Source organism: Lissotriton helveticus, chromosome 1_2, assembly GCF_964261635.1.
Source record: "Lissotriton helveticus chromosome 1_2, aLisHel1.1, whole genome shotgun sequence".
NCBI lineage: Eukaryota > Metazoa > Chordata > Amphibia > Caudata > Salamandridae > Lissotriton > Lissotriton helveticus.
The window spans coordinates 182166164-182187666 of NC_136058.1; the positions used below are offsets into that span (position 1 = coordinate 182166164).

Sequence of the window (21503 nt, forward strand, 5' to 3'; positions counted from 1 at the left end):
CTTAGCATAGAATACATAGCAGTCCCTCCATCAGCGGCGGTTGCCCGTGCCAGCTGCAGAAACCTGAAAAAGTGTTTTGAGAACAGCCTGTCCTACAGCAGCTTGCTGTTTGGAATGCACATCAACACAGTAGTGTTTTGTGAAGGTGTGTGGTGTGACCCACGTGGCTGCTCTGCAAATGTCCTCCAAAGGAATGTTCCCCAGGAAAGCCATGGATGCCCCCAGTTTGCGCGTGGAGTGCGCCCTGGGGGGTATTGTTAAAGTGCGCTTCGCTTTCTGATAACATATCTGGATGCACTTAACAATCCACCTGGCTATCCCTGCTTTGGAAATTGGGTTGCCTTTGTGTTGTGGTGCGAAGGCAACAAAGAGTTGCTTTGTCTTTCGAAAGTGTTGTGTCCTGTCTATGTAGTACATCAACGCCCTTCGTACATCTAAGGTATGGAGCATCCTTTCCGCCACCGTTTGCGGGTTTTGAAAGAATGCTGGTAAGTCAATGGTCTGATTTAGATGAAACTGTGACACCACCTTAGGAAGGAATTTAGGGTTAGTGCGTAGCACTACCCTATTTGGGTGAATTTGAATGAATGGCTCTTGTATTGTGAGCGCTTGCAGCTCACTGACACGCCTCAGAGACGTAATAGCTATAAGAAAGGCCACTTTCCACGTAAGGAATTGGAGCTCACACGAGTGCAGTGGCTCAAATGGTGGTCCCATCAGTCTGGTGAGAACGACGTTGAGGTTCCACACCGGAGCTGGTGGTGTCCTTGGGGGAATTACTCTCTTCAGACCTTCAAGGAAGGCTTTAATGGCGGGCACTCTGAAGACAGAGAGGTGCTGCCTGTTCTGAAGATAAGCCGCTATGGCTGGTAGATGTATCCTAATGGAAGTGTACGCCAGATTGCACTTGTAGAGATGTAGCAGATAGCAGATGATGTTGGGGATAGATGCATCTAGTGGGTTGATGTCATTGGACGTACAGTAGATGACAAAACGCTTCCACTTAGCAGCATAGCATGCTCTAGTAGTTGGTTTCCTCGCCTCCTTGATGATACTCATGCATTCTGGAGGTAGGTTAAGGTATCCAAACTCTAGGACTTCAGGAGCCAGATCGCCAGGTTGAGCTGTTGTGGATCTGGATGCTGAATGTCTCCATGGTTCTGCGTCAAAAGACTGGGCGTGAGGCGCAGTCTTTGATGCGGCACCACTGAGAGTTCGAGGAACGTGGTGTACCAAGCCTGGCGTGCCCACGTTGGAGCAACCAGGATGAGAGTCATGGAGTGCTGCCTTAGCTTTCTTGCGACCAGCGGTATTAGAGGGGCTGGCGGAAAAGCGTACGCAAATTTGCCTGACCAGTTCATCCATATCGCATTCCCCTGCGACTGTGGGTGAGGGAACCTGGCGGCAAAGAGTCGGCATTTTGCGTTCTCCTTTGTGGCAAACAGGTCTATCTCCGGATGACCCCACTGCTGGAAGTACGGGTGGAGAACAGAAGGGTGTATCTCCCACTCGTGCATCTGATGGCTGTATCTGCTGAGCAGATCCGCCATCTGATTGTCCTTTCCTGGGAGGTGTTCTGCCATGAGGAAAATGTTCCTCTGAATGGCCCACTTCCACATGCTCTGAGCCAGATGAGACAGCTGTGGCGAGTGGGTGCCTCCCTGCTTTTGAATGTAGTACATCGCGGTCATGTTGTCCGTCCGGACCAGCACGACCTTGTTGCTCAGATGTACAATGAAGGACTTGAGCGCCATGAAGATTGCCATCAGTTCCAGATAGTTGATGTGCATCTTCTGTTGCTGCGTCGTCCATAGTCCCTGCACTGTGTAAGTGAGCACATGAGCTCCCCATCCCTGGAGAGATGCGTCCGTTGTCAGGATAATCTGCGGCACAGGCTCTTGGAACAGTCGGCCCTTGCAAAGGTTGTGTGGAGTCCACCAATGCAGAGAGTCGTATGCCCGACTGGTAACCAACACTAGGTCTGTCAATTGCCCACGAGCCTGTGTCCACTGATTCGCTAAGCACTCCTGGAGCGGGCGCATATGCAACCGTGCGTGAGGGACTATGAAGATGCAGGAGGCCATCATGCCTATCAACTGCATGAACACTCTCGCTGGCAGGGAGTGTCGTGGTCTGAATCGTTGGATCAGCGACTGAATGCTGTCGATTCTGACTTGGTTTGGCTGAGCCATGGCTGTCAGGGTGTTGATCGTAGCACCCAGGAACTGCCGGACATGTGCCGGCTGAAGATGCGATTTTGGGTAGTTCAGGGAGAAACCCAGATCGTGAAGCAGGCGAATTGTAGTCGACATGTCTGCGGCGCACTGTTGCTCTGACTTGGCTTGTACGAGCCAGTCGTCTAGGTAGGGGTAGACATGGATATTCTGCCTCCTGAGGTGCGCCGCCACTGTCGCTAGACACTTGGTGAACACCCTCGGGGCTGTTGTGACTCCGAAGGGTAGGACTTTGAACTGGTAGTGCCTGCCTTGAATAGTGAACCTGAGGTATTTCCTGTGTGACGGGTGTAGTGGAATGTGGAAATAAGCATCCTTGAGATCTAAGGTTGCTAAGAAGTCTCCCTGGTTGAGCAAGGGAAGAATCTGCTGCAGTGTAAGCATGTGGAAATGTTCCGATAGTATGTACAGGTTGAGGGGACGTAGATCGAGAATGGGCCTGAGAGAACCGTCCTTCTTTGGAATAAGGAAGTACAGGGAATATACCCCTGTGCCCTCCTCCCCCACCGGCACGAGCTCGATTGCGCCTTTTTGCAGCATCGCCACCACTTCCTGCTGCAATAAGTGCAAGTGCTCTGCGGACATAGGCCTTTGCCTTGGTGGGATGTTGGGTGGAGTGGATTTCAACTCTAGGCAATAACCATACTGGACTAGTTGTCGCACCCACCTGTCTGTGGTGATGTTTCTCCAGACGGGCAGGAACTGCTGCAGTCTCCCCCCGACAGGTGTTAGGTGGTCGGGGGGCAGTGACAGAGAGTCACTGTTTGCTTGGAGTAGAGGTGCGGGAGCTGTTGTTTCCTCTGCCGCGACCTCTGTTGCTGTTATTCCTGTAACCTCCCTTGTTCTGTTTAGTGAACGAGGATTGCGCCCCACCTCTGGAGAACTGGGATTGTTGACCCATCTGTCCTCTGGTGACGCCACGTGCACCTGAGCGACGAAAATTGCTGCCACGAAACTGTTGGGACTGTAGGGCCCCCATAGACTTAGCAGTTTCTGTGTCTTTCTTTATTTTCTCTAGGGTGGTGTCAACATCCGGACCAAACAGACTATCAGGATTGACTGGCTGATTAAGAATTGTTGTCTGAATATTCTGCTTAAACCCTGAGATGCGGAGCCACGCTTGTCTTCTCAGCATAACGCTAGTGTTGATAGCCCTAGCAGCTGTGTCCGCAGCGTCAAGTGCACACTTGATGGCTGCGTTTGATATTAGCTTTCCTTCCTCAATAAGCATTTTGGTGCCTTCTTGGAACTGTGGGGGCAGGTGCTGTATAACCTGTTCTAGGGTGTCGTAGTGCGCCCTATCGTAACGCGCCAGGAGCGCCTGTGTATTGGCGATGCGCCAAAAGTTTGCTGCCTGTGCAGCCACTCTTTTGCCTCCTGCCTCCAGCACTTTGGACTCCTTATCCGGGGGAGGAGCTTCACCCGTTGTCTGGGAGTTGGCACGTTTCCTGGCATTGGCAACCACAAGAGAGTCCAGTGGCAATTGTCCCCGGATGTAGGCGGGGTCCGCAGGTGCAGGCCTGTACTTCTTTTCAATGCGAGGGTTGACCACTCTCGCCCTCGTAGGCTCCTTAAAAATGTCCCCAGCATGTTTGAGGACACCTTTCAGCATAGGGAGTGTTTTTACTGTCCTTTCAGATATTGCAAAGGTGTCGAAAAGGAAGTCTTCCTCAACCGGGTCGGCATGCATGTCCACATCATGATTGGCCGCCGCCCTTTCAATTAGTGCATGAAATCCTGCTGAGTCCTCAGTCGGGGATGCACGTGCATTAAAGGTCTGCGGGTCTTGGCCCACACCTTGGGTGTTCTGGTCACCAGTGTCATCGTATGAATCCGGTTGTACATCAGGTTCATCGATAGGGAAATTGTACTGCTCATCCTCATCATACCCCTCACCCACAGAGTGTTCTGGGGAGCGAGTGGGGCTCCGTCTTGGAGGAGGCTGGATCGGTTCCGTGAGGCCTGAGGCGTCAAGGGGCACCCTCTTTTTCTTCAGTGGGATGATGTAGGAGTCCACCGGCTCAGAAGTGATCTTCCTTTTATAGAGTGTCAGCTTGCCGGTGGCAGCATCGATGAAACGCTCTGAATCGTCTTCCGATTCGAGTACACGACGTGGAAGAGGGTCAGCCAGCGAGGAACCCTGTTTCGGAGCCGATTTCGTCGAAAACGCTTTCGGCGCCTCCTTAGGTGGCAAGAGAAAGAGGAGTTTTCCAGAAGGCTTTGCCGGAGTGTCCTTTTGCGGCTGCGGTGATGGCATCGGAGCCGATGGAGCAAAGGCTTTCTCCCTGATCCACTGCAGTGACTCCGCAATGGGGGACGGTACACTGCCAGTGGGTTTCGTCGCCGACAAGGATGGTTTGAGCGGTCCCTCGGATCCGACTTCTTCGTGGGCCTTGTGCGTTTTGGGCGCGGAAACCGTCTTCGGCACCTCCGATTCCTGAGGCCGGGGCGCAGACTTCTTGTGCGTAGCCTCTTTGGAGCCGACCTTGGCGGGCTTGGACGGCGCCGTAGCCGCTGATCCGTGCCGACCGTCTTTCTTGGAGGCCCCTTCCTCGGGCGTCGGTTTCGATTTTGGAGCATCGGAATCGACAGACTTCCTCGGCTTCTGCGGACCGGAGGTCGACGGAGCCGATGGGGCGACGGGCACCGATTTCTTCACTGGCACGGCAGCCATCTTAGGGACACTCGAGTCCTTAGGTTTCAGTTTCGATTTCGGGTCGGCCATTTTAGGTGTTGACGACCCCGATGGTTTCAGTTTCGGTTTCGAAACAGCGTGCCCAGCAAGTGAGTCCGTAGCCGGGCCTGAAGGCGGGGCTGTGGCTTGCGGCAACGGGTCCTGGGTAAGGCCGACAGGCGATCCCGTGTCCCGGTCGGTATCTTCGTAACCTTCAGGGCAGAGCTCGTCCCCCGAGCTGTCTGCCGCGGCCCCATAAATCTCATCGTCGTCTCCTACCTCTTCGACGTATTCGAGGACGTGACCCGCGACTCCGTCGTCGTCTCCCGGATCCGCCTCGACCTCCGTCTGTGATGGGGAGATTTGTAGATGGTGACCCTGGACCTCTTCTTCCTGGTCGCCGAAGATGTTCTCCGGATCCGGGGCCGCTTGCCTAGCTTCCAAGCGCACCGCGCGCCGAAGCTTGAGAGTTTTCTTGGAGCGGAACTGTGCACAGGCCTTGCACTTGCCGTCGTCGTGGTCCGGCGAAAGGCACTTGTTACACACGGGGTGTAGATCGATGTGTGGGTACTTGGACCCACAGAGCGGGCAGTACTTAAACGGGCTCCGCTCCATGTCCGTAAAGGCTTGCAGTCGTGTCGCGATGAGAAGGCCTCAAAGTTCAGAGAGCGAAGAAAACTCCGCTTATTCCGGCTCCAAGAGACGGAAGACTCGAGACCGTGCGCAGACAATACCGACGCAAGAAAATCGAGGCCTCTTGGCCGCTAAAAGGTAGTTTTACTTGGTTCCGACAGTAAGACGTCGAGACCACATCCGAACCCAATGGCGGAAAAAAACAATCTGGGGATGGAGCCGATGCCCATGCGCACTGTAGTCCAGGGGAGGAGCCACCTATCTCAGGATACTTCGAAGACTCTTCCAGGACAACAATGTGCAATCATCCGAGCCCAACACTAGGCGGCGATCTAATGCTAAGATATGAATTTAGCAGCCCACATGCCTCGAACACATGTTTCAGCCTTTTATATTGCCCAACATGGGTTAATGGCATTCCTCAGGATATAGATCTCTTCTGAACACACCTCCAAATTTGTAATTCTCTGGAGGAAGTCGGTGACAATTCAGTCATAGTTGCCAGTTTGTAGTAACACATCAGGAAATTCCTACTAAGACAATATTATTATTATCCCATATTCGCTAAAAAACCACATAGAGGAATTGAATAAGCCCAGGCTTAAACTTCATCATCATAAGCAATGTGAAACTCACCCAGCGTGCCACTGAACTCAGTGTAATATATGTAAGAATAGCCTCTAATCCCTCAAAAGAAACCTTAAAAAAATATTTCATTTCTCATAACACCTGGGGTAAGGGTGGGTATGATGACCCATTGTCACACTCTACTTAAAATGTAGATAACTTTGTTTGGTCACAATAGTTAAAATGGTCCAAACAGGATTCTATTTTCCTTTTATTTCCCTCTTCCTCTTTGTAGGTCTCGCCCAGGCAGTGCTTGCACTGTCTCTTCGAGACAAGCTGTATTCAAAACACTCTTTTTGGGTTCAGTCGATTGAGTTGCTCCTCTTCCTTAGTGGGTTGCAGCGGAGCATAAAAGGTAGGCAGGGTGATAGACTGGCCTACATGAAAGTGAGTAACATCTTTAGGCAGAAAGGAAACTCTAGTGAGAGGAACCAGTTTATCTACGAAGATGGTTAGGTACGGAGCCTTAGATTACAAGACCTGGAGCTCACTGACTCTCTAGGCAGATGTTATCACCACTGGCAAGGCCGTCTTGATGGTAAAGAGTCAGAGAAGACAGTTATGTAGCGGCTCAAAGGGAGTGCACATCATAAATATAAGTAGAAGATTGTGGTCCCACTAAGGCATGATAAAGGGAGAAGGTGTAAAAGCAGTGGAGATCTTTCAAAAAACTATTTTCAACAGAAATTTGAAGAGGCAAGGCTGATCTGGCAACCGCAGGACGGCTGAGAGGGTGGAAAGATAGCCCTTTAAAGTGCCCAAAGCAGAGCCCTGTTGGCAAGAGAAAGAATAAACAGAAAGGACCTGAGAAAGAGGCAGAGGAATAGGGTCAACTAGCTTTTCTGCACACCATGAAAAAAAACTTGACCCAGCGGCAGGCATGAACCGTCTTTGGTGGAGGGACACCCGGCTGCCCAGATACCATTGCAGACTTCGCATTGAAGGTCTAAAGCTGTCAACTGTCACGAATGAAGGTGGAGCATTGAAAGGTTCGGGTGGAGAACACTCTCCTGCTACTGTGTCAGAAGATCTTCCAGAAGTGGCAGTCTGATCGAAGACCGATGGCCATACCCAGCAACTTGGGATACCAAAATCTCCAAGCTCAGCCCGGAGCCACAAGGATGACTTGGGCTCTGCAGCTCCTGATCTTCTTGAGAACTCCGAGAAGGAGTGGTATGGAGTTAGGGATGAGAATATGGTGGCACTAACCGGCGTCCCAGAAGGTCGAGATGGAATGACAAGCTCTGGTCTGGATCCATCCGTGGATCCAAAGGGCCCGACAAACTTCTGACCCCACAGGGTTCAAAGGAGCACCAGAAGGGACGGGCTACCCAAATATGAGGTGCATGGACTCAAAATTCAGTGAGTTGGACAGATGTAGCTTCTGACCCGGAAACTCGGGAAGGCGCAGAGCCAGCCCAGGCGTAGGCTCAATGGCGGAGCTAGGCCTCGAATGATGATGCTCCCTCGTTTCGTCAGATGTCTTTGATGGAGGAGGTGAAGTCGAAGACCTCTATGACTTCCTGCACTTTTTCTTTTTGTGGAACTTAACTGAAACCCAGACAACTATGATTGCAACGAAGATCGATGGCTCTGCGACATATTCAGGGACCTTCCTCTCTACAGGGATTGAGACTGTTGCGGCATCGCACGTCAAGGAGTTTGAGGTATCACTCCCTCAAGGCCTTGGGGTGCAAGGTGGGGCAGTTGACACAGATTTTTATGTTGTGATTGCACTCGGAGCACCAGAGACAAATGCGATATGGATCCGTCACCAACATTTGTTTCTGACTGGCACATCAGGGCTTGAAGCAAGCTTTTTTATTGGACATTCCTCCCACATCAGAAGAAAGATTCTCAAAATACAGCGCAAAAGGCCAAAAAAGGGTCAGTCAAAAAGTGACTGGGGGTAGCTCTCGCTGGATCTGCGCTGACTAGCACAAAAAGTGAAGAACTGGCAGCACACTGGGGTGGTGCCTATATAGGCCCCATGCAACTGAGCACATCGCTTCAGCGGAGGAAGCCAAGCGAAGCCGAACGACACCAATCACTGCAACATAGGGGTACTGCTCATGACTAATTTCCAGATCCAGTCAGACACCTGGGGATAATTCTATGTTAGAGATCTGCAGCTAGAAGTTTTATCAGATAGACTGGGCAGGATGCTAGGCTGTGGGGTAAGGCTGATATTGCGGATGCCCATAGATGCCTGACCACGACCACGGAAGTGGAAAAACGACTGCTGCTTTGAGCAGGAAGGCAGTGAGACCCCGAGGACCGGACGTTGCTCGCTTTCCCGAAACCACTAAAGTACCATATCTGCTTTGTTACAAAACAAGCAGGCACCATCGTATGGCATGTCAATAAGGGCTGCTTCAACATCCCTGCAAATCCAGTGGACCGCAACCAGGTGCAATGGTGGAGTGCCAACGGAGAGGCAATGGCCCTGCGCAGGCAGTCGGTGGTGTTCACCCCACACCTAATAGCAGACTTTGCTGCATCCCTGCTGTCTACCAGTGCTTCACTGAGGGTGCTTCTGCCTATTCAGGAAGCATAGGAAGAAGCTGGGCAACCAAGTCCCACAGAGCATGGAAATTTCATCCCAAGAGGCATGCAGTGTTCACCGATCGCAAGGCCTAGCTGGTGGAAGAGAAAATACTCTTCCCAATGGTATCTAGCCTCTTGGATTACCTAGCTGGTAGGGTGGAAGGGAATTCATTAGATTTGATCTTGGTCATTGCGGCCTGTAATACCAGGCTCTCAAGGAAAGAGTTGGGAGAGGAAGGCTGGGTCTCCCGAGGCAGGGCAATGATGACAATCAATCATATGATACACAAGTGCCCTCGTGCAAGGTTTAGCCCAGGCCCCCCAGAAGATCGTCAGTGAAGGCCTCATTAAAGGGGAGCATGGGCTCAGCTATGTTCAACCACGGGCGAAGCACCTCTGTCAAGACATTTTGACCATGATGGCTAGCAGTTTTAGCTCAATGACCTCTGCTGCACTGCACATCATGGTGGCAAAAGATGCACCCTCCTCTGATACAGGACCCAGAGAGGAAAGCATGACAGAGTGTGGGGTGGTGTCTATGCCACTAAAGTAACCCTCCTGCTCATACCAGTTGTCTTGGCCAGGGTTCCACCTCAATGGGATCGTACCTCTCTTCCTTATCTCCTCCTGAATGGACAAAGTGCATGTCTACGGGTGGAAAGTCCAGGGATTGTTAGAGCCTGGACCGCGCCGGTGTCGAGCAGCTTTGAGGCGGGGACAACTCTGTAGTTGGAGATAGGTATGGGTTCTTCGTCCAGCAGAGGGGAGAGGGTCTTGGTGGGTATAGTCATTTATGCTGGCATCAAGGCAGTGGCCATCAGCAGTAACCTACAAAGGGCACCTCAAAGCCCCGTGGGGCCCGAAGGTGCACCAGAGGGAGTCAGTGGCACGAAGATAAGGTGCAATCAGTGCGTCATGGAATTCTTTCAACTGGGTGGGTGCCGCTCCAGAGAACTAGGGGCAGCGAGGAATGGGTCCTGATGCCAGCTCCACAGGAGAAGTGCGGGAGCAGTGCCTCGAACATCAATGTTTGGCTGGGGAAGTCTTACAAAGCTTCAACTTCTTTTTCTTATGCTTCTTCGACTTAAAGTTGGAGAAGGAAGTCTTGGGAGAAGAAGATGATCATCTGCAAGAACGGCTCAGGCAGCGGCCACGAGATCAACCTCGACAGACGCCTTGGGGTCGTGCCCTGACCCCAGACACCAAAGACAGACCAAGTGGGGATCAGACATAGACATCTGTCTGTGACATTATAAACAAGGCTTAAACGCTGTAGGTTTAGTAGAGGACATGTCCCTAGCACACTGGAAGTCAAAAATGTTTGTTAAAAAGTGACGAGGTACCTCTACAGATTCACGCTGTTGACATGGAAAGAAAGGAACTGAGGTCGAGGTCAAGGTCAACATGGCAGGTTGGTGCTTATATAGGCACCACTATGTGACTTTCAACATGGATAATGCCAATGTGGAGCCAACTGATGTCCCCTACTAGCGCGCAGAGGTATGCTCAAACTTTTCAGGATCCGGTTTGACTAGTGGAGAATATTCTAAGGTGAGGAATCTGCAGTCTCCATCAGAAAGAGGTTGTTTCTCCCACAGTCAATTTTAGTAACAGGCCTGGTATGAGAGAAAGATGCTGGTTATTGACAATCACAAACTAAAAATCACTTAAAAGTTTCCAGAGTCTTCAGTCTGCAGAAAAATGCCTCAATTTTGAGAGCTTTATGAATAAAGAAACGTTCACTCTCTGAGAAAGTTGTAGGCTCAAAGAACATATAAGACTATAGGGCAGTGCTTAATTTGAGTCGCTGCTTGCCGGTGCTTAATTGTCAAAGCCAGCGCTTGTGATAGTCTGCCACAAGGTGGCACTGTCTGGCTATTTTAGAGATGACCACAATAACTGGTAATTATTAATTTAATATACATTGAAAATGACTGTTACCTGCTGCCTAAGCCATTCTTATAGCTTTGGAGGCCTGGAATAGTCTGAAATGTCATACAGGTAGGAGTGTGATGGTTACTAGTTGTGTTGTTACGATCACTGGCAGCATGGCAGGGGCAATATGTGGTGCAAGCTGCAGTAGCCTCCTGACGAGAGCTCTGCCACTTATTTTATTTATTTATTTACAAATAAAGCACTGCTTTGTCATACTTCTCTTGCAGTAGCACCCCTGGCTTAGGAAATTATTTACTATATGAATGCTATCTGTGAGGCTTGGTTTTGAAGTGGCATATATTGTCTTGAATTGGCATATATTCTATTTAATAATGATGTTAAGAAAAAAGTGTAACTGCAAGTGCTCTGCTGGTGGCAGGCAATTTATCCGTTCATTTTATTTGTTTTGTATTGCATTAATAATATTCTTTTGTGGCTTTTATTTATTTTAGCAGATATTGTAAAAAATTGAATTAAGTACACAGTCAGTTACTGGTACTTTTAGAGTCTGGAAAAGAGCATTTCAGAAAAGCTTGTAATACAGGTCTGATCAGTTGTCGGGAAGAAGGGGAAAATGTTTCACAACATACAATGGATTGGAGCAGATTGAGACCATGTTCCCCTATTCCACAGCCAAGTACATACAGTTCTAACTTATAGTTGAATGACTCATTCAATACATATCTACAGCACACTGCATGTTTCTAGCTATTGCCTGCAAATCAATCCACTATTGTAAGGTTTATGGCAATCATGCAAGATTAGTGGGATGTTTTCAAATGTTTTAGAAGACCTTTCCAAGATGTTCAAAGGTTAAAATCCTTAAACTGAGTTGAAAGTGTGTTACCATATCTGGGGGTACACCTGCAGGTCCATCATGGTATTTATGGACTTTAAACGGATCTTCAATTTAAAATTTAACATTATAAAATGTTTAAAGAAATTATTTGGAACGTCTTTTTAAAGAATAAAGCATTTTGGTTAATTGTTGTTTTAGTTAACAGATAAACAAAGTATAAATATTTATATGATGCAATAACGTGGTTTTAGATTTAAAAAAAGCTATAGTTTCGAAAAAATATTGAATACTTTTGGTCTTTGACCTCTAAAATGCAATGGGATGTTTATTAATGTAAAGCATACAGCAAAATGTGTATAATAGTTCAGTCAATAAGACTCTTAATCTTCGATCCCCATACTGGGCGAACATTCCTTTGAAAGTTATAGTGTACTGGAAGACCTGATGGAACCTAAAACTGAGATTAATTTAAAGTCTATTAAAGAGCTTTTTTTTTAAGCTGGTCAAAACGAACCTTTCAGCTTGTTTCTTCTTTTTAGGCTCTCTGCTACCAGGTTGTTGGCTTAACAACTTTAAATGCTAGCACTTTTTTACTTGTTGTAACACAAATAAGACCTACCTATGTTCGCTTGTAAAGCACTTTAATACCCCGGCGACAAGACAAAACTGCTAATTTAAATAATAAATATGAATTCAAACATAACATATACGAGCAACAAAACTGTGCAGTTTCCACTACTTACTCTATGCAACGCTTTGGAGAAGTATTACTTTGATAAAATTCATCTGCATCGTAAAACTCGTCTTCACTGCTGGAGTAAGAAAAGTCTGGGACTGTGTTTGGAGACAGATTCACATGGCTTGGTGTTGTTAAACTGCTACTTGGTGCAGACGGTCCACTTCCTATCAAAAAAGTGCATTATTACAAAAGAAGCTGTGTGACTATAAGATATTTAACAAACATACCACTGAAAAATAAACTTCAACAAATAATAGACCATTGTACGTTAGTGAATTCTGTGGATGTGTTACAGAAATAGACCCGCACATTTGTTATTTGACCGTTAAAAAATAAATATAAATAAAGCTCAATTCTATAAAATCGTTCAGTACGCTTAAAGTTCATAAAAGAGATTATTAAGTGAAAAGTATACATGCGTGGGAACCACACAGCCGTGTTAATCTAGCTCGGTTTGGTTTCCGTGGTCCTTCATTCTAGGCCGGCTGAAAGATCCCCATCTGTGCAAACTCTTGGCAGTTTATTTTCTGCCAGGGTTAAAAATGTTACCAGCTTGCAATTCAGCTGCGGGTTGTCCGGTTTAAAACACGCTATCACTGCTTGTCTCTGTGTGCGAATCCTGCAGAGGTTGAATAGTGGATTGAGAAACCGAGCCCTCTCTTCCTTCAAGTGAATGCAGGTGCAGATCAAGTGTGCCATGTCCTCCATTCCATCTGTACACAGGCGGCAGCTCGTTGAGTTTTTAGCCCTCAGCCATGGTGGGAGATGTAGGACAGCAGGAAGTTTTCCCAGCTGATGTTTAAGGAATTTTTCTTACGTGATCCTCGAGTATCCCAGGCTGAAGTATATCTGCAGGCTGTGTGTTTCCTAGACGCCCATGCATGGCTCCTTTTTGGAAAGGTGGCTTTATCTTCAATTAGAGAGAGGCTCCTAATGGTCCTTCGGACTACTTTTTTAAATAGTGCGTGGGTGGTTGGAGTGTCCCAGAGTTGGAAAAGGCATGTGGTTGCAAGACTGTTTTTTAAGAAGTTTCTGGCTGGTGATGTTCGATGCTGTAGTTTTTGCCAGAGTAGGTGGTTTAAAGTAAGGTGGGCGTAGTTGGCGGAGACCCACTAGACGGAATTCTGCGGAATTGATCAAAACTCTGTGCATTCCACAACTCCATTCATCTCACAACAATTAGTAAAACCAAAACTTCACATACCCTTGGTAAAACGACAAGTAACTCTATTATTATGTGCTAAAATGCATGTAATGATCTCACAAAAGTGAAAATGAAAATACAGCAAGCAGTGAGAGAGGTGATAATTTTGATGTCCTCACCAACCTAGGGAGAGAACCAAGCAGATGTATTGAACACAAAGATCACATCATGCTCAACGATTGGTGGTGGTCCCATCCTCCTAGGATCACCACAAACACAGTTATGCCCTCCCCCTAGGTAAGGGGTGACCCCAAAATGATCACCTCTCTAATTGCCTTATGTTTTTCAAAGTTCACTTTTGTGAATTGGTTATATGTTTTTAGCATGCAAAGGTAAAGTTGATTTACCCAAGGGTTTGCGGATACAGTAGGTAGCTCCATTGCATAGCAGAGTGGGAATTCTTGCATGAATTCCGTGTTTTCAATGAAATGTGTAGTGGCCAAATCTCAGCATTTTCTGCTAGCGGAGCGGAGCTCATTGCCCAGGGTTAGTTTAAAGCGTCTGTGGGGGCATTCCTGATTTTGTCCCAACAGTTTATGTAGGCCCCCTGCTTTGCTAAGTGTTGTTTGTGGACCCGAATTCCAATCTGATCTGAGCCGCCAAGACATAGGTTGGTATATTGAAGAGGATCCTATACCTTCTGATAATAGTGCAGTCCGGAGTTTTAGAGTCCCGTCCTCTCAGGGCTTCACTACCGCATGAGATGGTAGGTAAGATTTTGGATTGTGCGACCTGGAGTAGAGGGAAGAGCATGGGGCCTGTCTGCATAGATTTTAGCTGCTTCAGAGATGTTGCTAAGACCAGTCCTTTCCTTCTGATTGTTTCGAGCTGACTAGCAAATTGGCCGCCATTATCATTGGTTATGCCTAGGTATTTGTAATTTGATGTGATCTGAATTTCTACGTTCCCCAGATGCCAGACATAAGATATTTTCAAGGTCCTTTTTAAAGACCTAGTTTTCATTTTTTTCAAAAATTTCTTCCAAGAAGTTGTCTGTAGCAAAGCCCTGTAGCGCGTTTAATAAGTGTTGCATGCATACTCGAGTGTGGCTAATCAAAACCACGTTGTCCGTATATAGGATGCTCGATAAGGCCTTACTACACATTCTTGAAGCAAATGCATTGCATAATTTGAAGGTGTACGTCAAATCTACCATATATAGATTGAACAGGGTTGGGACGAGTACTCACCTTTGTTCAAGCCCTTTGGTGGTAGGGATGCGCCTAGAAAGCTGTGTGCCATTGCCCAGTTTTACCTGCACCCAAGTTCCTGTGTAGAGGTGTATTAGCATATGTAAGAGAGCGTTTGTTATTTACCAGCTAGCTAGTTTCTTCCACCACCTAGCTCAATTTATGTTGTCTAATACTGCCTTTAAGTCTATAAAGCAGAATTGCAGTGCCTGTTTAGTCGACATGGCCCTGTCCATGAGGATTAACATGGTTAGGATGTTGGTTATTGTACCAGTTGCTTTACAGAACGCTGTCTGGTTAAATGGAATATTTTTGTGTTCTGCAGCCCAGTCTTGAAAACCAGCTAGTAAGGTGCAGGCAAAATATTTCACCTCGATGTCAAGCGATGTCGGGTGTGATCAGCCTGTACTCGCAGCAGAGGGCAGCCACCAGCAGCAGCCTGGCCCCCATCGCGCCTCCTTGTGTTGTTCCAACACCTGCCTGGACTCCTTGTTCTGTCGCCTCGTAAGTACGGGTCACAGAGAGAGCCGCCTCAGGCACTGCAGTCGCAGAAGCCTCCCGCCTTCAGCCTCGAGCGCCTCTGGAGCGCGTGGCGGAATCGCTCGAAAGTTAAGAGACGCTGTGCGCGTCCAACTCAGGCCTATGGGGCTTTCCAGGCGAGCAGGCGGTGGGTGGGAGCGCGCAAAAGTTAAGCGACGCCTGCTCGTGCTCATCTGCTGTCCGGGCAAGCTATGGGCGCAAGCTGAAAGACAAGCCGTGCGCGAGCCCATGGGCTGTCCGGGAGCAAGCTGATACACGCCATGAGCGTGCACATCGGCTGTCTAGGAAAGTGCACATCTCCTGTCCCACTTCCAAACTCAAGTCGACAAAATAGATCTCGATAGTGAGTAGCTTTGCTGCGTCACTGGGCGAGACCTAAAAAGGGCTGATGGAATTCCATTTGGTCCTGGTGCTCCCTCTCTCCTGCTGTGCCTCTTCCTTTCTTAAAGAGGAGCATCAGTTGTTTTTATCCAAAGAATCATTCCCCATCGAACGGCATGTCGATCAATGTATTCTGTATGTCTGAAGCCAGGTGTGCCTCTCGAGCTAACTGATGAGATCATGGTCCTGGTACTCAGAAGGAATCAAATATAGTGGAGTCATTCAGAAGAGAGATCCACCTGGAAGATTACAAGACAAGGACTCAATGGTTCAAAATGAGACTTCAGGAGAGATCATAATTGGCTTATGAATCGTGACTGGTAGATTGAAGAGAATGAGGGATGGTGGACAATGACTTGTAGGATGAACAGTGTGATAGATATATGCCATGTGATATATGATTTACGATTGTGGTAGAGGACTGATTTCACCCACCAACGATGACAGACAAGTCTAATCTAATTACTGTATATATGGGGGCTAAAGAGCCAAGGTTGAGAGGGGGGAGCCCGTGGTTGTCTAATCTCGTATGTATTCAGTTTTCTACTAACAGTGTGAATATGTCACTATGTCCCACTTGGTTAGGAGTTTATATATTTTGTTATATTGGGAGGACAGGAATGTCTTGCCTTGGAGAGGTGGCTAGTTTGAAACATATAGTTCGAATGTGTGCAGTTGGAAAAGATGTGTGGTTGAGGTTAGAAGGTTTTGGCTTGACATGTGAAGGCACAGATAGGCTTGAAACAACATGTGCATCATATATTATAAAGCGGTGGAGACAGAATACATTGCGTGAGCATACCAAAATTTAGCTTGGAAAGTTAATGATATACTAAACAAAATTAAGAGTGGCCAAGCACTCTCCTGTCCAAAAATAATGTGAACATAGTCATATGCCAGGAGAAACACTTGATCCTAAAGAACTGCTGGTTCATAGGCTGTGGTAGATGTACATTACTCTGTCATTTAGACTACTCCTTGGAATCCATGATCTTCCGCTTAGAAAACAAATGGCTAGTTGACGGGGGAGGTATGCCACATCCTTAGGGACAGGGAAGGTGGGAAAACTGCTGCTGATAAATGTGTATTTTCCTCATGGATTGCAGGTGACAATATTTTAAACCTTAGACTCCTATCTCCTTGAACTCTCACAGTAAATGTTATTTCTGGGGTGAGGGACTTTAATTTGGAACTGAGTGATTCCATTGACAGATATGTATCAGGGCAAAGTGGTGGTTCCCTATACTACAAGCTTGAAGAATTTTCCCATGCACAATGATATATGGAGGATTCGGAACACTTCCTATTACTCTGGACAGCACAACTCTTACTCCAGAATTGACTTTTATTTACTAGTACTTTAACCTTTTTTGGAGAGGAGACTATCAGATCACTCCCCATTGGTGATGAAAGTGTTTTCTATTCATGGGAAAACCATGGGGAACTGGAGGTTAGCCATAGAATACTGGCTAGACAGGGTGGTGATTAAAGAGCCATTTGGATGCCCAGCTAGTCATGCCTGAAGACCAAAAAAGAGAAATTAAATGTGTTATTCTTTGAGACAGCCTAAGCCCACCATCTCAATAATCAAGGAAAGCTGTATTCAGTGCACTGGCTGTATGAAATGGGGAGTGAAGCTCGTACGTTGCTAGCATTGCTTGAGAGAAGGGATGAAAACATGAAACATATCTAAAGGGTCAGTGAAACTTGAGGAAAGATGATACAAGGAGGTAAACTAGGAGCAGAGACATTTGCGACTTACTACCAAATCTTTTATGTGTCTACACTGACATGTGGTATCAATAGGGTATCTGAGTTTGTCTCCTAATGCAAGACTCCACAATTGCAGATGGAGAACAGTCTTCGGCTAAAGGAACCAACTGAAGTCACACACTAACAGGTTAACAATGACATTTCTGAACAGTGAAGCAAATATCACATCTTGACTGCTATTCTTAGCATCATGCAAAGATAGGATAGATGCTCCCATCAAGCTTAGGAAAAATTGCAGTGTGCCAAGGAAAAAAGGCATGATTATGTCTCATATTGACCAACCTTACTGATTAATCTCAAGACAGAAACACTATTGGAAAATTGTGTTAACATACCCAATCAAACAGGATGGATCAATCCAGGTTCATGCTGACTAGATTGGCTAACTCAATCTGCGATGATTATTTAATATTCTATTATGGACTAAAATAGTCAGAGCACTGGTGGCTCTGGCATCATTACATGCAGGCAAAGCCTCCAACTATGTTGAATGACCTTTCATGTTCAAATTCCTATGGATAAACTCAGGATGTTGCCAAGCATACACAAGCTGAATGCCACAATGAACAGACATTTGGCAAAACTGTTCATGCATACAAAGTTAAGTCACTCAATAGCTGTAAATATTCAAGTACACCTAGTGCACATATGGTATCACAGTACCATATTTCCTATTGTAGTTTCAATTGTTATATACTGCCCTACATGTTTGCATGTGCAACTTAAAGGCACAAGATAAAGAGTATTATCCAGAGAGACATGCCCATTATATAGAGTATTATTTACAAAAGAACCACTTGTGGAGTGGATACAAACCAATGCATTAGTTACAGGGTAAAAAAGTGGTTTATAGGGTTTTATGAGAGGATATTGATATAAACAGATGATGTTTTGCTGTGAAATCCCTGAGTAAGATTTATATTTGAACCATATGAGAAGTACTCTGGCTTTCATATACACTGGGAAATCTATTTTCTTTCCTATTGGGCTGCAGATACTGTTGACAAATCTACTCATTTAGATATGAAACTGTGCATTTTTTTAGGGACATGAATACGACAGAATGTGGGAGAAACAAGATCCACGCCGAAAATCCAAACCCGTTGTTATGTTAACTGGTATGGTCTAATATTGGAAGAAACTCCCATTATACCTGCTGGGGTTGACAGCTATGTTTAGGAAGGGGGCACTATCAAACTATAGATATATGTAGTAAAAATACACTACATAAGGATCTACAGGGCCTTAAAAGCACAAAGGAATAAGGGTTAGGCCTAATTTGGGGGTGAGGACCAGGAAGAAGCCCTGAGATTCCCACTGAAGGTTTCAATTAGGACAGCTTCAGTGTGTTGCAAATAAAGGTCATTGACAGGGATATTACACCATGGTTCAATAAAGGAAATTTGGAAGGATGAAGTACTGCCTGTGCCTGTGGCCAGACAGACATATTTGCATTAAATAAAGAGCTGCCTCATCACAGAGACCTAAAAGAGGGTTGTAAGGAACTTGGACATGATTTTGGAATTTCCCATTGACTTAAAAGTGACCACAGCAGTGTTTGGAATGCCATATTTCAAAATCTTTTTCTATATCATGTCTTGATAATGGCTAACTGTAAAAAAGCAGAGAAATGGATTAGTGCCTGCTGGCTGTGGAAGCCTGAGGAGGTAGATAGTCCACAGAAGTGTAATGAGATGCGGGGAGCATGGGCAGAATATGTTGGTTTGGAGTTGAATGAATTACAAAGTGCTATAAATACTTGGCTGAACACCTGCAAGGGCTTAATTCTCAATTGCTCTGGAAGCACTCAGCTAAATAGAACTTCAGATTGTATGATCCCTGTGTTGAGCAAAATGCAGAAGGGCTACATGCTTTCAGTATGTGGACACACCATACCTTTACTAACAGATACAGAGATGCCAGTCTAGAAAAACCCTTATACATAATTGTTTCTCTGTAACATATTTGTTTACATAAAACAATAACATTATTTTAACATCATTAAGTAACAGTTGTCTTGTATTTAGCACCCCTACCACCTCCTTTTTAGTCACTTATAAAGTTTGCCACCTAAAAAACAGGTATATTTTTCAAGTTTATTTTATTTCTAAAAAGCAAAGCAACTGTATTTAAAAAAAAAAAGTAATTAACATAGGAACATCAGGAAGATCTTTCACAAACCTATCGTAATAGAAGAAAGAAAGGAAAAGCAAGGCAGTGTGGACAGAACGGCTGTAAAACGAACAACCTGGAACCGGAGGCCGCACCTTTAACAAGTCATAGTTCCACAGTATACCATCACACTCTAAGGTGGCAGGTAGATCAGGTAGCACCCTGATGATACCCTCGGTGAGATGAGAGGTATCGGAAGACCAGGGAGTTGTTTATGAATTTAATGAGGATTACTGTGGACTAGAAATTCCAGTACTGGTGAGTAACTTTTACTTGTCCAAGAGATGATCATTAAGTCATAAGCACTAAATAGAATAGCACATCCATCACATGTAAGGAACAGAAGAATGAATAAGGGATAAAGTAAGTCATCCAAAAAAGGTTCCTAATGAAGTCAGACTCCTCTAGGCAGCAAGACCTAGAATCTAGATTCAAGTCACTCAAGTGTTGTAAACGTAAGGTTTTACGTCTATAGCTTTACATTTTTCTGAAATGGAAACATTTCTTCAAAGAGGCATTATAGTTTCTTTGCTCCAACTAGACCAGTCCTTCGGCCTACAAGGGAGAGTACTGTTAACTATTTGGTAACAGCGTAAAGTGCAAGACACTAGAAATGGACTGTAACAGCCTCATAATGGATCTTTAGCTTTGTTAAGTAGAATGTTAACACTCACTGAAGGGATCTCTACACTTCAGAAGTTTAAAGCAATATAAAAAGTCTGAATAAAATGGAAGACTGACACTACCTTAAGAAGGAAACTTATTGAGCTCCCATGACCAACTTGTTCTAATGGAGAACAGTGCAAGGTTCACAGCAGAATAAGGTATGTGTCTCACTGACTCTGAGATGAAGTTACAGCTCCCGAGAAAACAACCTTTCAGGTCAGATGCTGTAAATATGCTTTATGTATTAGTTCCAAAGAAGGTAAAAGTTTAGAGAAGGGCTTCTAACTAACAGTTTAAAAACCTGAATACTCTCTAGAAAATCTTTCACCATTGGCACTCTGAAGAAAGAGGTTTGTGAAGAAAATTGTCTTCAGGCAGTAATATCTGCAAGACCTTAAATAAGGAGAAGTGCAGATTAGATCTTGCTAAGTGCAGAGGATAGGAGCGTACCGCCTCTGGCCACCAGGAGGAATCAAAGCTGCTTTCAATTAGCCAGATGCAGAATCTGATTGTCTGACACTTAGACTTTTTCAAAATGTCAATACAGTGCTTGCCCGTATTGCATGAGTTTGAGAGCCAAGATGCAAAGTTTAATAATGGAAGGTTGAGAGGTAGGATCAGGTCCCTGAACTTCTAAAAGCGATTCAGTCGGCACAGCAGCCACCTGTGTGGTTGCTCCAACAGATGTAGAAGGTCAGTAGCAAAGTCCTGCATATTAAAAAACTATCAGGATCATCCTGGCTCTGTTGTAGATCAGATCATTCCGGTGTCAGGGAGAATAGAGGGAAGGCATATAGATACACCCCTAACCATTCTATCAAAAGGACATCCCCATTATTACAGTCTGACAGTAATTGGAGCCAAACATTGGCCATTTCATCATCATTAATTTTTCTGGAATGTTCAGTTGAGTGAGCATGCTTCTGTATTCTGTACACCAGGGGGATTTATAGCCATGTTGTTGCAATTATTTCCAAATAGTTTCAACTTAAAAAAAAAAATCTGAGGCTTGGAACGCATCCTTTCTTGTTTATTCAATGAATTGTCTCAATGACCGTTTTAACAAAAAGGATGTCTGGTAAGAATGTTGGAACAAATTACGTTAGAACCAGATGCATTGCTAACAATTGAAAAAGGTTGATGTGCTACGGCATCTTTTTCTTGGACCATATCCCTGGAGCTTGAGGGTGAGCCACGCGAGCACCCCAATCCATGAGAGACATTTATCACAACTTTCTGTTCCCATACGTCCTAATGAAAATCAAGACGCCTTCAGCACTTTTGGTCAGCGGCACTATCAGAAGAATAATTGACTCACAGACTAAGAAAGAGTTAAGCATGGCTTCACGGCTGCCTAAATATTAGCGCCATCTGTCCTCCAAGCATTGT

The 21503-nt window shown here is 45.8% G+C and overlaps 1 protein-coding gene across 11 annotated transcripts in view; it reads right to left on the reverse strand.

The window, feature by feature from the left end:
• The window catches only part of OSBPL9 (oxysterol binding protein like 9), a 1511872-nt gene that overhangs the window by 636360 nt on the left and 854009 nt on the right, over window positions 1-21503 (reverse strand). For all 11 annotated transcript variants that reach the window (XM_078670721.1, XM_078670755.1, XM_078670745.1 and 8 more), the window contains one exon: window positions 12193-12352. In XM_078670721.1, coding sequence (XP_078526847.1) covers window positions 12193-12352 — 160 coding nt within the window. The remainder of the gene's footprint in view (window positions 1-12192; window positions 12353-21503) is intronic.